Source organism: Eretmochelys imbricata, chromosome 7, assembly GCF_965152235.1.
Source record: "Eretmochelys imbricata isolate rEreImb1 chromosome 7, rEreImb1.hap1, whole genome shotgun sequence".
NCBI classification, from domain to species: domain Eukaryota; kingdom Metazoa; phylum Chordata; order Testudines; family Cheloniidae; genus Eretmochelys; species Eretmochelys imbricata.
In genome coordinates, this window is record NC_135578.1 from 68,812,337 (window position 1) to 68,827,388 (window position 15,052).

At 39.6% G+C, this 15,052-nt stretch overlaps 1 protein-coding gene across 1 annotated transcript; it reads right to left on the bottom strand.

The window, feature by feature from the left end:
• Positions 1-334: 334 nt before the first annotated feature.
• Positions 335-14,370, bottom strand: LOC144268091 (DPY30 domain-containing protein 1-like). Its single transcript, XM_077822681.1, has 5 exons — positions 14,224-14,370; positions 13,988-14,110; positions 3,283-3,381; positions 2,115-2,216; positions 335-552 (listed from the first exon to the last, which is right to left on the bottom strand). The coding sequence occupies exons 1-5, from the start codon at positions 14,368-14,370 to the stop codon at positions 487-489; spliced, it is 537 nt and encodes a 178-aa protein (XP_077678807.1). The 3' UTR covers positions 335-486.
• Between the last annotated feature and the right edge of the window lie 682 nt (positions 14,371-15,052).

Here is a 15,052-nt window from a genome sequence, read left to right on the forward strand (position 1 = left end):
TCACTTCTTCCACTAATGAAATGCAACTAGTTCTGGATGGAAGCGGTAACCGATCTAATAAATGAGAAGAGGAGAATTTTTGGACAATGACATCAGGATGAATCCCTAAGGTTACTTCTAGAGCTTTAATATTTAATATTCATGAAGGCCAGTCAGGATATTAGGATTTGGGATACTTCTCTGAAAGTATCTTATTTAGTGAACTACATGGAATTCAGTGTATCATCTTTAGAAGAGATTAATTGTCTCTCCTGGTTCCACTGAATCCAGGTACAGTATTTACAACCTGATGCATAGAACACTAATGAATTAGTAATCAGTAGCAAGTCAAATCAGTTTTTCCCAGAATTTGAATGATTTTTATTTTTATGATATTTGCCTTAAATTAGCTGCCTTAAAACATTTTATCTAACTCTCAAACCCCCAGGTATCATTGATAAATTCATTCCATATATTAAATACACAATTACAGTAAGTCACTAAACTTCAGGAATCGACTTTCGTATCAGTTGGGTTTTCTTCCTCTGATTCAGCCGTGATATTCATTGCAGCCTAATAGCAAAAAAAAAGAAAGAAAGAAAAAAGAATTACTCACCAATATTAACAGAAATTGATAAAAAGTGCTAAAAACCAAAGCAAACAGAAACAGTGTTTAGATAACCTTCAGCAAGACTATGCATTCTCCTATTCAGTGAAATAACACTTTAGTTTTTATTCACCTCTACCATCAACAAGACAGACTGTATAGAGACAATTATCCCAAGCTAACAAAGGGCACTGAAGGGTGCAAGTGTGTACAATACTGTAAGAATATTGATCTGGTCCCACAATTTTTATGTAAACTCACTGACAATATCTTTCCAGAATGCAAAAAGAATGTGTCATAACCAGACTAATGCTTACACAACTGTGAACCTAATTTAGGCACATGCCTAACACTGGGTAATGACATAGGTGTATGGCTACACATATAATTATTACTCATTTTATATCTGATTACCCAGTGTGCATGTGCAAATGCAGTAATAACTACACACCAAATATGCCTGCAGTTGCATGCATATGATTACATGAGCTTAACTGTGAAAACTTGACTTCAAATGTATTCTTAGCTACATTAAAAATAAGAGCCACCTGTAAAACATTTGTAAAATAACAGGCTGTTATTACATGAAAAACATGTTAACAAAAATTCCTCATACAATGTAAAGTCAAAGCTGAAATTACATTACTGACAATAAAATAAGATGGGCAAGACAACTTAATGTAATTCAAAGAAAAAAAAATCTGGCAACAACATACTGGAACTACAAACAGTCTTTACCAGTATCTTGACTTAAACAATCAATTAAAACAAAATATATTCGGTTACTTAAAGACTTCTTATTTCAAAAACGTTGAATTGAAAAGTGGGATCTAACACATTCTTTTGACCATCAAAAGACATATGTAACTGGATACATTTGACTACTAGCGGCTGGCCCAAGAGATATGGTTATACACGCTGCAATGACTCACACAAGTCAAAATTTGATTCATGTTCTCTCACTTCCCTGTAGTGACAGATGCAAGGAGTATTGTGAGAACCGTGTGCATTAGCACACCAGGAAAAGAAAGAGCCTCTAATTACGCTCAAGCTGATTAAATTAGCACTTATCATAGCCATATGATCAGACAGGCAAGGGGAGGCAGCTGCTCCCCTGGGAATATTGAAACTTTCATTTGGAAAAAAATGTTGAATGTACAAAGTTTGAAATTTAAGGATTTCCTTTACCACATTGGCTCCATCACCGTTTCCTCAACTGCTGAAACAGGGGCACAGCTGGGGAAAAATGAAGCAGGGCCAGAGAGTTCCTATAATCAACTCATCCTTGGCTGTGGGAATGGCCTGTGGGGGCCAGTGGCAGCCAACAACCAGAGAGCGCATTCCAAAGGCTGCTCTAACATGCACTGGGGTTCAAGCTCTCTTCAGGAGGTCCGGAAAATACGGCCCAAATACTCTCTTTTAGACCATAATGGAAGTGCTGACACAGCCTTAACTGTATAGGAATCAGTGGGGACAGAAAAATCTCTATGCAGGGATTACTTAGACTTTTTTTTCCCCTGGTACTTACGTCAGATTGCCCGCTCTCATCTATCTCCTCAACTCGGGTCAAATTAGGGGCTCCATATTTATCTGTAAGCTCAGCTAATGTCCTTGATTTATCCTCCAGTTCCTACAATTGAATTACAAAGCTTCCTGTGAGTCATTAGTAATTCTGTTAATTTTGTCACAAATGTATTTAAGAACTCTGAATATATGTCAAAGAACCTTAGTATGCACTAAACTAATGAAAATAAACAGATGCCATAGAGTAGAGATTTATGGAAACAAAGCCCTGGCATAAATAAATTAAGTGTGAAAAAGGTCTATGTATTACTGTTAGGGCTAATATTAGTTATTATTAGAGGAGTTTAAACAATTTTAGGTTTTCATGTAGTATAAAGTTTGATATTTAGATAGTGATACATTGTCAATATTTTGACAAAATGATCTGAAAAAAGTGTTCTCCTTTAGATTGTGATGAACCCCATATATTAGAGGCTGGTCTATACTTAAAAGTTTTATCAGTCTAGTCATGCCAGTTGGGGTGTGATTTTTTTTTATGACATACCTGTAAAAGTCGTATGTAGACAAAGGTATACCAACAGAAAGATCCCTTATGACGGTATAACTTATTTTGCTTCACAAACCAGAATAAGCTATATTGGTATAAACACTTTTATACTAGCATAAGTGTATTCAGAGTAGGAAGGTTTACTGTGTTAGGTACACAAAGCTAAAGCAACAAAACTGTTAGTGTAGACAAATCTTAAGTGTGTTTGCATTTACAAATAACATTCACTTGTGTTCCCATTTAAACAAAAACACTCTCATAACCATAACTAAGGAAGACTGCAGCACCACTAAGCAAACAAATGTATACTAAGCTGCACTCTGAAACCATTTATACTTGGTTACGAAAAATATACCGAAGAGACTGATAGTCCAGCCCAGTGTCTAACTCGGGAAGTTTGAAATGAAGCTGGAGGGCGAGACATGCATCCCAGAAATGTTCTTTCACAGACTTTGACAGTTTGGTCAAATGTCCATAGGCTAAAAGTAAACATACACAAGTCCTGCACTGATCAGGGAGGATGTTTGACATCTAAGCATAGATCTTGGAAAAGCTAGTTGGTGATCTGTGACATTATCTAATTATTATTATTATTACTATTATTATTAACGGAACTTTGTCAGACCTCTTCAGCTTTTTGCTGCAAGGACAGCTCTTCTGCTTTCTTTTTCTCTACCCTTTCTACTTCCAGCTGAGCCTCCTCACGTTCTTGTTCCAGCTGAGCCTGCAGTCATTTTATGGAAGCAATATAACATGGACAAATTGAGAAAAAAAGTCAAATTACAGTAGGATGACCTATGTTGGTGTTAAAGTTTACAAAGCAGAGGTTTTATATACAGTAACTCCTCGCTTAACGTTGTAGTTATGTTCCTGAAAAATGAGACTTTAAGCAAAACGATGTTAAATGAATCCAATTTCTCCATACGAATAAATGTAAATGGGGGGGTTAGGTTCCAGGGAAATTTTTTTCACCAGACAAAAAACTATATTATGTGTGTGTATATATATATATACACACACACACACACACGCACAGAGAGTATCAGTTTTAAACAAACAATTTAATACTGTACACAGCAATGATGATTGTGAAGCTTGATTGAGGTGGTGGAGTCAGAAGGTGGAAGAGGGTGTGATATTTCCCAGGGAATCCCTTACTGCTAAATGATGAACTAGCACTTGGCTGAGCCCTCAAAGGTTAACACATTGTTGTTAATGTAGCCTCACACTCAACAAGGCAGCACGAATGGAGGGAGGGAAGACAGCATGGCAGATAGAGACACACACCCTGTGTGTGGGAGAGAGAGAGAGATGCACATTGCCCCTTTAAGTATGCTGATGCCACTCTAAGTACACTGCCTATTTAAGTATATCAGGAAGTTGAGACAGCAGCTGCGGCCTCAAGCTCTCTCCCTCCTGAGCCCTGTCCTGTCCCCACCCTGCTCTATATGGAGAAGGGGTAACCAGGAGGGGCAGGAGCAGGAGGACACCCTGACATTAGCCCCCCTCTTCCTCCCTCCCTGCACAGCAAGCAGGAGGCTCCCGGGAGCAGCTCCAAGGCAGAGGGCAGGAGCAGCATGTGGCAGTGGGGGAAGGGACAGCTGAACTGCTGGCAATTGATAGCCTGCTGGGTGGCTGCGGCACAGGGAACTTAGGGGAGCGGGGAGCTGATGGGGGGTTGCTGGTCAACCCTAGTTCCAAGCCCCCACCAGCTAGCTGCAACGAGCTGCTCTTCCTGCAAGCAGCGGACAAAGCAGGCGGCTGCGAAACAACTCTATAAGGGAGCATTGCGTAATTGATCAGCAACACAATGAAACAACTTTAACCAGGACGACTTTAAGTGAGGAGTTTGTATGTACTTTTTTTCCGAGGGACAAGATGGATGAGGTAATATATTTTATTGGACCAACTTCTGTTGGTGAAAGAGACAAGCTTTCGAGCTTACACAGCTCTTCTTCAGGTCTGGGAATTACTCATAGTGTTACAACAAAATACAAGATGGAACAGATTGTTTAGCATAAGTAGTTAACATATTTCAAGGAAGCTTAAATTCATAACTTTACTAGACACTAAAAATCATGGACTGAATAGAGACACTAGATTTATGGCTTATTGCAACAATCACCCACTAGCAACCCCCCACGTTCATTTTCTCCCCATGGTTGGAGCGATGTTAACGGACCACTTTACCTTGAATGGTCCCTTGAAGTATGTGTTAACTACTTATGCTAAACAATCTGTCCCATCCTTACAGTCCTTCATTTTCAGTTTTTATTTTATTTATTTTTTCCCGGGAATTTATCGGTGTTTATTACTGTAACAACAAAAACAGCTGAAAATCAGTGCAAAAACTTTTACTAATTTTTCTGGGTAAATAGTGGGATTTATTTTAGTGGACGGAAGGATAGGGAGGAAAAGCATTCAATAGATTAATGCGTTCATGAATGGAATTCAATGTGGTTTACTGCAGAACTAAAACAGAACTCAAAACACAATGCCACCTCTGAGTTCAAGAAAACAATATATCGCTAATCCCCAAATAAAGCTTTTCATAGGAATAAGCAGCTTACTGTTGTAGACTTAGAACAATTAGTCTATAAATATTTACATTTAGTAATTGGGCCCAAAATTTTAAAATATTTATAAACACTCATTGTGAGGTCCTCCAGTGTAATTTCCAAAAGTCCTGTGTAGCGTAGGCTTACAGCAATATTTTTAAGCAGTCTTTTCCCAGGCCCATTTTCCTAGTCTTGGATGTAGCTGAATTTCAAAAATACTCTCTCTATATCAACCGAGACAGGTGGGACACTGAGGATGCGAGAGAGAGCACGGCTCAAAGTTGGACAGTCAGTGTGGTGGATTTCCCAGTATTCAAGAGGAATTCAACCATGATGGCATGGTTGTCTGGGGAAGGCATTGCCATATAGGCACAGAATTCACTTTCCAGTTTTGTATTTTCTTCTTTAGAAGCCACAAAAGGGGAGATTATACAAGCATACTCTTTAAATTTATCAGCTGAGGCCACCCTTTACGATGAGGGTCAAACAGCGCAATGACTTTCCAGAATGATGAGTCTCTCTGAAAAGCTGTAGGGGACATATTGCGAGCATCAGTAGCTTCCCACTTCTTTGACAGCTCTTCATAAAAACTTTTGAAGGCTTTTGCAAGGTGGTCCTTCTCAGTGACTGGCAACACAGATATGAAAAAAAAAATTTCTGGAATCTCCCCAGATGTGCTTTTGTGAGAAAGTTCTGCTGAGAGATTGTTAACCAGAATGCCAGACACCTCTGTATTAGAAAATGCAACATCTGTTAAAGAACTCGATTCCAATTTCTTCTGTGCTTCATGTAGTGGCTGAAGTGTTTCAATCAGGAATTTGAGTTTTGTACAAAGGCTTTGCCTAATTTCTTACATAGTTGCTTGAGATTTCAGCTTTATGGCTTTTCCACTGTTGAACTCTTTGTGATGTAAAAGTTGCATTAATACACCTATTGCATTCTGAACACTCAGTGCAGCCAAATACAGACTAAACCATCTTGTTGGTACAACTTGAACTGAAATGCTGCATTCAAGTGCGATCTCTTTGCAAACATCATAGAAGATTTTTATTTGAATGCTTGAAAACTGCACCAGCATCTATTATGAAATTTTTTAAATCGGCCATTCTGGGAACCTCTGTTGCAAGAGAGATAGTAACATGCAGCAGGTGAGCTGGGTAAGACAAAGCAATTTAGGTTTTTCATTCAGCTTTACATCTTATGTGAACTTCGCACAGTAAGAAGCCGAGTCAGAATTCACTGTAGCTCAAATCCTTCCATAAAAGTGCATATTCATTTAAAGTTTTACTGACACAAGCTGCGACTGTTTGACTGCTGACTTTACAAACTCCATATCTGCCAAATGAGCGTAGGCTTCTCCAAAACAAAATGAAAAATGAAAACAAAATCACCAGGATTGGGCGGTCGAGAACATCTGACGAGTCATCAAAAATCAAAGAACTAACTGTATTTCCAATCAACCTCTCTTTAATTTTGTTGGTCAGAGCAACATCATTCTCCTCCAAATATTTCTTGGTCATATTGATTGAATTTGGCGAAGATTTTGCTGTTGGACAGAAATTTCATATAAAATCCTCCAAAGGACCATCAGCAAGGCTTAGCGGCTGCACTGTAAAGCAGAGGGCATGTATAAATTACTTATTAGATCATTTTGATCTCACTCTTGCCGTGCCCAGATGAATGCTGATTCCAATGTTTGCTTGTTTCTGTTTTCACCTTCTTGTTTTAGTCTTAAGTGTCATTTGCTCTCCAAATGTTCTTTAGTCCGGTTGGCCTGAGTGTCAGCTATGATGCCACACCATTTGCAGCACATACACTCAACTTCATCCTTTTTTCACGTTTTTGTTTTTTTTTAAACTTTTGAATACTTCCTTGCATTATGAAACATATTCTCATTTTCATTTTTTTCCCATTTTAGTGTGTCAAATCTTTAAACCGTTATCTGCTAACAGCTTGAAATGTGTACACGGTGGATGTGAGATTCATCAGGACATTTAGATGTGAATGCACTTCAGAGCTTGCGTGCGTGCCTGTTTGTTTATTGTGTGTATTTTCTAGACTAATATATAGCCTTAGTTCAACAGGCAGCTTTCCGTATACACACAAACTAATGTATTATCATAATACATATATCTCATGCAATGGACTGTATTTTCCTAATAAAACATGTTCTTTTTTTGTATGTTTGAATGATACAGAAAAAAAGAATACTACTTTTTGTAAAACCCGAGATTTTTTAAGTAAAAATCGGTTTAAATTGAAAATGAAGGGACTTATCCATCTTGCATTTAGCTGTGACATTCTGGGTAAGTTTCCCAGACCTGAAGAAGAGCTCTATGTAAGCCAAAACCATGTCTTTCTCACCACCATAAGTCAGTTCAGTGAAACATATTACCTCACCCACCCTCGTGTGCAACTGACACGGCTACAACAACACTGCATACTTTTTCTTCATCATTTACAATGTATTTTATGCTTGAAAACATAAACCTACAATAACTGAAATAATAAGAAGTTTAGATTTGCTGAAATATCAGGTGACTCAACAATCTTATCAGTTGTGGACCAGAATGGAGAGCAAGGTCTTTTGATTGTCAAAGGGAAAACGGAATAGACAATTGAAGACCTTAACCTTCCATACATCCCTCACACACGCTCATTAAAGGTCAAATCTAATGTTCATTTGAAGACAACTAGAACTCATAAGAATTTAAGACCCAGATTTTAAAGGTGTTTTAGGTGCTACTGCATTCAGCGTTGCAATGTCTAACTGATTTAGGTGGCTAAATCTCATTTCAAAAGGGATTTAAGCACATAGGAGCCAAAATCTCATGGACAGTCTGTGGGGTTTAGGTTCCTAAATGCCTAATCTGTTTTGAAAATGAGATTTAGGCTCCTAAATCAGTTAGCTGTTGCAATGCTGAACACATGAACGTCTACATACCTTTAAAAACCTGGGCCTAAGGTCTTTGCTGCCATCATATATCAGAAATTGCATAATTTAAGTATATGTAATGTTTTATTCATTAACACTTATGGAGAATCAAATAGTACAGCAAAAACCTTGTTTTATTTGCTGTAATATTTTGTGAAAATATATTAACAAACATGACCACTAAGTCCAAAAGTAGCATTCAAATGCCCTTTGGCCATATGCATTCATACAGAGCACATGTATGTGCCCAGAGCTAGTCGTTCAAAATAGTGACTCACTCACAACCAGTCCCTTGAAAAATGTGAATTTACTGTGGCAGAGCTGAGGGGAAAATTCTTAACAAATAACTTATTTAATTAATTTAGCCTTTTCTTTCTTTGTGAGCCACCTGCAGGTATAACATCATATTCTCATATGTATTAATTATTTGAAATGCTTCATGAAATTCTTCAGCAAATAATTCGGTTTTCAAACTGTTAAACTGAGAATTTAAAAGTATAAAAGAATATACAATATGCAACTCATGCTATAACTTATACAGCTAAACTAATGAGAGCAGCATGAGTTTAAAATTGTGTATTTGATTGTCATATGCTTAGATTACACTTTTATGGTTAATTATGTAAGAAATCCCAATCTGGGAATGGCAACAGTACCATGTGATATACAAACAGGGCCATTTCAGACACTGCTTGTTCACACAGGTGGCTTTGGGTCATAGGGGGCAGGGGTCTGCTCTACCAAGGCCAGCTAGCAATGTGGGTGTAGTCTTTACTTCTCATGTTTCAGTTCTATATAATGTCACATACAAATGGTTTTATGCTGAAATAACTCTACTGTGATGATAAATTGAGCCTCTTGAAGAATCAGGACATATCCTTAGCCCATGCTATCCCAGACCACAGATTTTCCCTCCTTTTATTTAACAGGAAACCTCCATCCGCTAATCCCGACTTTTTCCACAAACACACAATTTCTGGATACATTCCCTATTATCTCCCCTTCCCATATGCAGTGTTAGAGCAGAGCAGTTGGGCCAAATAACATGGAGAAGGTTACACATTAAATTGCAGACATGCAAGTGGAGCCCAGTCAAATAATTGTGCAGTGGTTCCCTAGATTTGCTTGAAGCTGCCTTTATATGTAACTAACCAACACAGTACAAATTATGAAATTTATATTCAAATATACATCCGAAACATGCATTTTACAAATATTGAAACATTTACTTTGCATGATGAACACTCGTAACAGTAAGGCTCAAATGCTCACATAATTTTTGTTGAAAGCAAACATGACAAAAATGCATACATGATCAAATCAAAATTCAACGTCCAATTCAAACAAATATTTGCAAAAAAAAAAAAAAAATTTCTCAGCTCTAAACTCCACATAGGATATGAGGCTTAGTCACGGATCAGGGAACCACAGTGGATGTGCTCCATAACCATATAATGGCAACCACTTATAAAGTTGTATGTGTGTATAAATTACAGATCTGTTGATTGTCTGCCACTACACAGGGAGTAGTCCAGATCTACTGAGTACACCTAGCATGTGCATGGACAGTAGGGCTGTCAAGTGATTAAAACAATTAATTGTGATTAATCGCAGTGTTAATAATAAAATACCATTTATTTAAATATTTTGGATGTTTCCCACATTTTCAAATATATTGATTTTAATTACAACACAGAATACAATGTGTACAGTGCTCATTTTATATTTATTTTTTATTATAAATATTTGCTCTGTAAAGAACAAAAACATTTTATTTTTCAATTCACCTCATACAAGTACTGTACTGCAATCTCTTTATCACGAAAGTTGAACTTACCAATGTAGAATTACATACAAAAAATAACTGCACTCAAAAATAAGACAATGTAAAACTTCAGAGCCTAGAAAGTCCACTCAGTCCTACTTCTTGTTCTGCCAATCGCTCAGACAAACAAGTTTGATTACATTTGCAGGAGATAATTCCACCCGCTTCTTATTTACACTGTCACCTGTAAGTGAGAACAGGCGTTCACATGGCACTGTTGTAGCCAGCATCGCAAGATATTTACGTTCCAGATGTGGGAAAGATTCATATGTCTCTTCATGCTTCGACCACCATTCCAAAGGACATGCATCCATGTTGATGTCGGCTTCTGCTTACTAATGATCCACAGCAATGCGGACTGACGCATGTTCATTTTCATTGTCTGAGTCAGATGCCACCAGCAGAAGGTTAATTTTCTTTTTTGGTGGTTTGGGTTCTGTAGTTTCCGCATCGGAGTGCTGCTCTTTTAAGACTTCTGAAAGCGTTGTAGCCAGACAGCCAGCGCCACCCCCCCCGCCCCGACCAGCATTGCTGGAAACACAGGAGGAAGCCGGAACAGGGCACTTAACATATATTCCAGCACAGCCTTTGAAGCTGTGAAAGCACAGGTGTGCTGCTACAATGTGCCTCTGGGAACAGATACAACGATTAAGCTCACAGCAGGCAGAGGCCCTGTGACAGACATGGCTCTTAGCCCCTACTAAATAGCGTGATGCACACACACCAACATCCTAGGTGGGAAAATATTTACCCTGATAAAAGAAATGTCCAGTAGTCGACACTTATTGTTTCTCTCCCTTGCAAGTGTAAACTACTCTTGCGAAAGCTGGCGTCACCCAGACAGACCAGCCTCAATTTGGCATAAGAAAGGAGAAAGAGAATAAAGGAGTACAGAGGTATAAGTAGGGGACCTACAGCACCATGATTTTTGAGTGCTTTTCACTATCTATCTGCTGGTCAGATAAGTGACAGCCTCCCAAGGCTTCTGCAGCTAAGAGGGTCCCTAATTCGTCTTTCCGCGGAATTGAGTGACCGATCCTGGCTTGGCACCGCTGGAATCGAGAGATGCAAGGAGGGTAAGAAGCACCCACACCTGATCTCCTATCTTTAGTGTACACATATTTTGAAATAGAGCTCTATACTTTGTTTTCTTTCTTTGGGATTGTGGCTTCAGTTTTGTAACTTGTTTGTGTGTGTAACATCTCTATATTTAAATAAGTAGGCACTAGCAATTTTGTAACCATATGATTAGAATCTAGCTTAATAAATTTTGGTAACCATTTATGCATAAGCCTGACTTGTTTTCTCTGGTTTACTGTAAAGCAGCCAACACAATTAAAGAACCTCAGCCGTTTTGGCTCTAAAGCCTGGCCATTAGGTGAGAGTACTAAGAGCCTAGCGTTGAGTTGTGCCGCCTCCACGGGGCAAACTCTTGGGGCACCTGTCAGTCAATCCTGGCTGCCCGCTGCGAAGGAGCTCTGAGCTCTAGCAGTTAAAGTCACGGGTGTGGAGAGGCTCTTAGTGCTGCCATTGGGGCACCTGTCAGTCAGTATTGACTGCCTGCTGCAAAGGAGCTCTGAGCTCTAGCAGTTAAAGTCACGGGTGGTTAGGACCTTGGGGCATCCGTCAGCCTAGCCCGGGCTCCCCGCCGAGAAGGAACAGTGCGTCCTAGCGGTTAAAGTCACGGATGGTATAAACGGGCATAGCTGGCACCTCACCAAACATCCTTGGCCGTCGGCTAACAAGCGTCTTCCACACCTGGTCCCTGTCAGATCTGGGAAGGCACTTCAGATTCTTAAACCTTGGGTCAAGTGCTGTAGCTATCTTTAGATATCTCACATTGGTACCTTCTTTGCACTTTGTCAGATCTACAGTGTAAGTGCTCCTAAAACGAACATGTGCTGAGTCATCATCTGAGACTGCTATAACATGAAATATATGGCAGATTGTGGGTAAAACACAGAGCAGGAGACATACAATTCTCCCCCAAAGAATTCAGTCACAAATTTAATTAACTCACTATTTTTTTTAACAAGAATCATCAGCATGGAAGTATGTCCTCTAGAACGGTGGCCAAAGCAAGAAGGGGCATACGAATGTTTAGCATATCTGGCACGTAAATACCTTGCAAATCTGGCTACAAAAGTGCCAGGCAAACGCTAGTTCTCACTTTCAGGTGACACTGTAAATAAGAAGCAGGCAGCAGCATCTCCTGTAAATGTAAACAAACTTGTTTGTCCTAGTGGTTGGCTGAAGAAGAAGTAGGACTGAGAGGACTTGTAGGCTCTAAAGTTTCACATAGCTTTGTTTTTGAGTGCAGTTATGTAAGAAAAAAATCTACATTTGTAAGTTGCACGTTCATGATAAAGAGATTGCACTACACTACTTGTATGAGAGGTTTCAGAGTAACAGCCGTGTTAGTCTGTATTCGCAAAAAGAAAAGGAGTACTTGTGGCACCTTAGAGAAGTGATGAAGTGAGCTGTAGCTCACGAAAGCTCATGCTCAAATAAATTGGTTAGTCTCTAAGGTGCCACAAGTACTCCTTTTCTTTTTACTTGTATGAGGTGAACTGAAAAATACTATTTATTTTATCATTTTTACAGTGCAAATATTTGTAATAAAAAATAATATAAAATGAGCACTGTACACTTTGTATTCTTTGTTGTAATTGAAATCAATATATTTGAAAATGTAGAAAAACACCCAAAATATTTAATAAATTTCAATTGGTATTCTATTATTAACAGTGCAATTAAAATTGCGATTAATCATGTTTAATTTTTTTAATCACAATTAATATTTTTTAGTTAGTTGTGTGAGTTAACTGCGATTGACAGCCTTAACTGACAGGCAACTATACATAATGAACTCCAGCACCCGACAGACTACTTGTAAGTTACTGATGCTCAGAGAAGCCTTAAATTGGGTATTCTTTGCCTCAGGGTTCTGCATTATTTAAGGATATCATACTGCAAAGCCAGTTTCCCTACTTAACCACTTCCATGTTCTGGATGGTCATGTCACTTATTATTTGACACATAGACACTATGCAAATCACATTATAGTGCTTTTATACTGCATTATTGTAACACCATTATATGGACATATGCAGTACGTCACCATAAAATACATACCTAGGTTGGTTCCAGTGTTATGAATAAGGCTGCGAGTCTGTCGTGGAGGTCACGGAAGTCACGGACTGTGTGACTTTCAGAGACCTCTGTGAATTCTGCAGAGGCTGGAGCGACTGGCCTGGGGGTCAGCCACACCGGCTGCTGCTGGAGCAGTCTCAGGTCACTACACTCCCCCAACCCCGAAACAGCAGGAGTTTGGGTGTGGGCGGGGCTCCAGGGCTGGCGTGCAGGAAGGGGTGAGGGCTCTGGGCAGCTCTTACCTCGGGGGACTCCCTGGAAGCAGCAACATGTCCCTCCCTTGGCTCCTTGGCGGAGGCGCGGCCAGGCAGGTCTACGCACTGCCTCTGCCTGCAGACACCACCCCCGCAGCTCCCACAGGCTGCAGTTCACAGCCAATGGGCGCTGCAGAGCCAGCACTCAGGATGCAGACAGTGTGCAGAGCCCCCTAGCCACGCTTCTGCCTAGGAGCCAAGGGACATGTCGCCGCTTTCAGGGAGCCACGCGGAACCAGGTAGGGAGCCTACCAGCCCCACCAAACCTCCTCCCCCATCCAGCACTAGCGAGGGTCCCGGACTGCACCCCACCCCAGAGCACCTGTGCTGCCCCTTGGGCCACCCCCCACCCCAGAGCCCCATGGCACTGCTGGGCTACCCTCTTCCCCCCCGCCCTCCCCACCCACCGAGCACCCAAGATTTAGTCAGGGGTATATAGTACAAGTCATGGTCAGGTCACGGGACATGAATTTTTGTTTACTGTCCATGACTTTTACTAAAAATACCAGTGATTAAAACTTAGCCTTAGTTATGAGGTGTCAATGCCACAGTATTATCTGCTAGAAATTTTAATTACTTTTATTATTGACTATATTATGCCATACCTGCTGCTCCTCTGCAAGTTTCTGCTGGATCGTGAGTTCTTCCTCCTTCATTTTTTCTAACATTTCCAGTTCTTTCAGGGCCTCCTCACGCTCTTGCTCCAGTTCAGCCCTCTCCTGCTTCCTCTATCATTGCATGATATTGACAAATCAGAAAAAAGATTAACTAATATTGGCTATATTGTCATTAAAGTTTGTGAAAGAGTAACAGTAATAATTTTAAATGCAGAGAGATCCACCTCTTGTTCTTCATCTAAATTTCTCCTGTATTTGTAAATCCAGTATGCCAGGTACTCTATTGGGTCTATGGGCCGATGCTCTACCACTTCTGCAAGTCCCTTTGCCAAGCATATTCCTAGGCATCTCTTGAGATATTCAGAGTCCATTCACACCTCCTGAAAAATTTAAAGGAAAACAGACACTAAACAGTGATTCCCGATTTAAACTAAAAAATATTTTAAGAATTACTAACTAGACCATATCAAATAGTTTGTTGCAAATAGTTTAGCCAAGAAATTCAGCCTTTTTTTTTTTTTTTGTGACTGCTCTGTGAAGAGGTTGTGCATTGTATTAAAGACAGTGTTATCTAGTTGACAAGGCACTAGGCTAGGAGTCAGGATTCACAGTTCTGCCACAACCTGCTAGATAACTTTGGAAAAGGTCATTTGTGTCCATTCCCTTCCCACCCCTTTGTCCATCTTGCCTATTTAGACTGCAAGCTCTTCAAGGCACAAACTTTCTCTCACTGTGTAAACAATGCCTAGAACCAGGGGTCCTAATCTGAGTTGAGGCCTATAGGCACTGCAGTATTACTAATAATAAATACTAATTTGCTCATTTTTTACAAGTGTTCAATACTTTGTGCATGAACATTGATCATAGAGTTTTTGAGCTGGTTTCAATGAATATTTACTATTCATACTTTATGAGCTAGTCACGTAAGTCACATGCTGTTGTGTCCGCTCCTTGATCAGATGGCCTAAGCTTTATCAACTGGAATTCCTTTTTCCGTTCACAAATTATCTGTGAATATTTGTAAGTATCAGACTAATGTGGGAGTAATTAAAA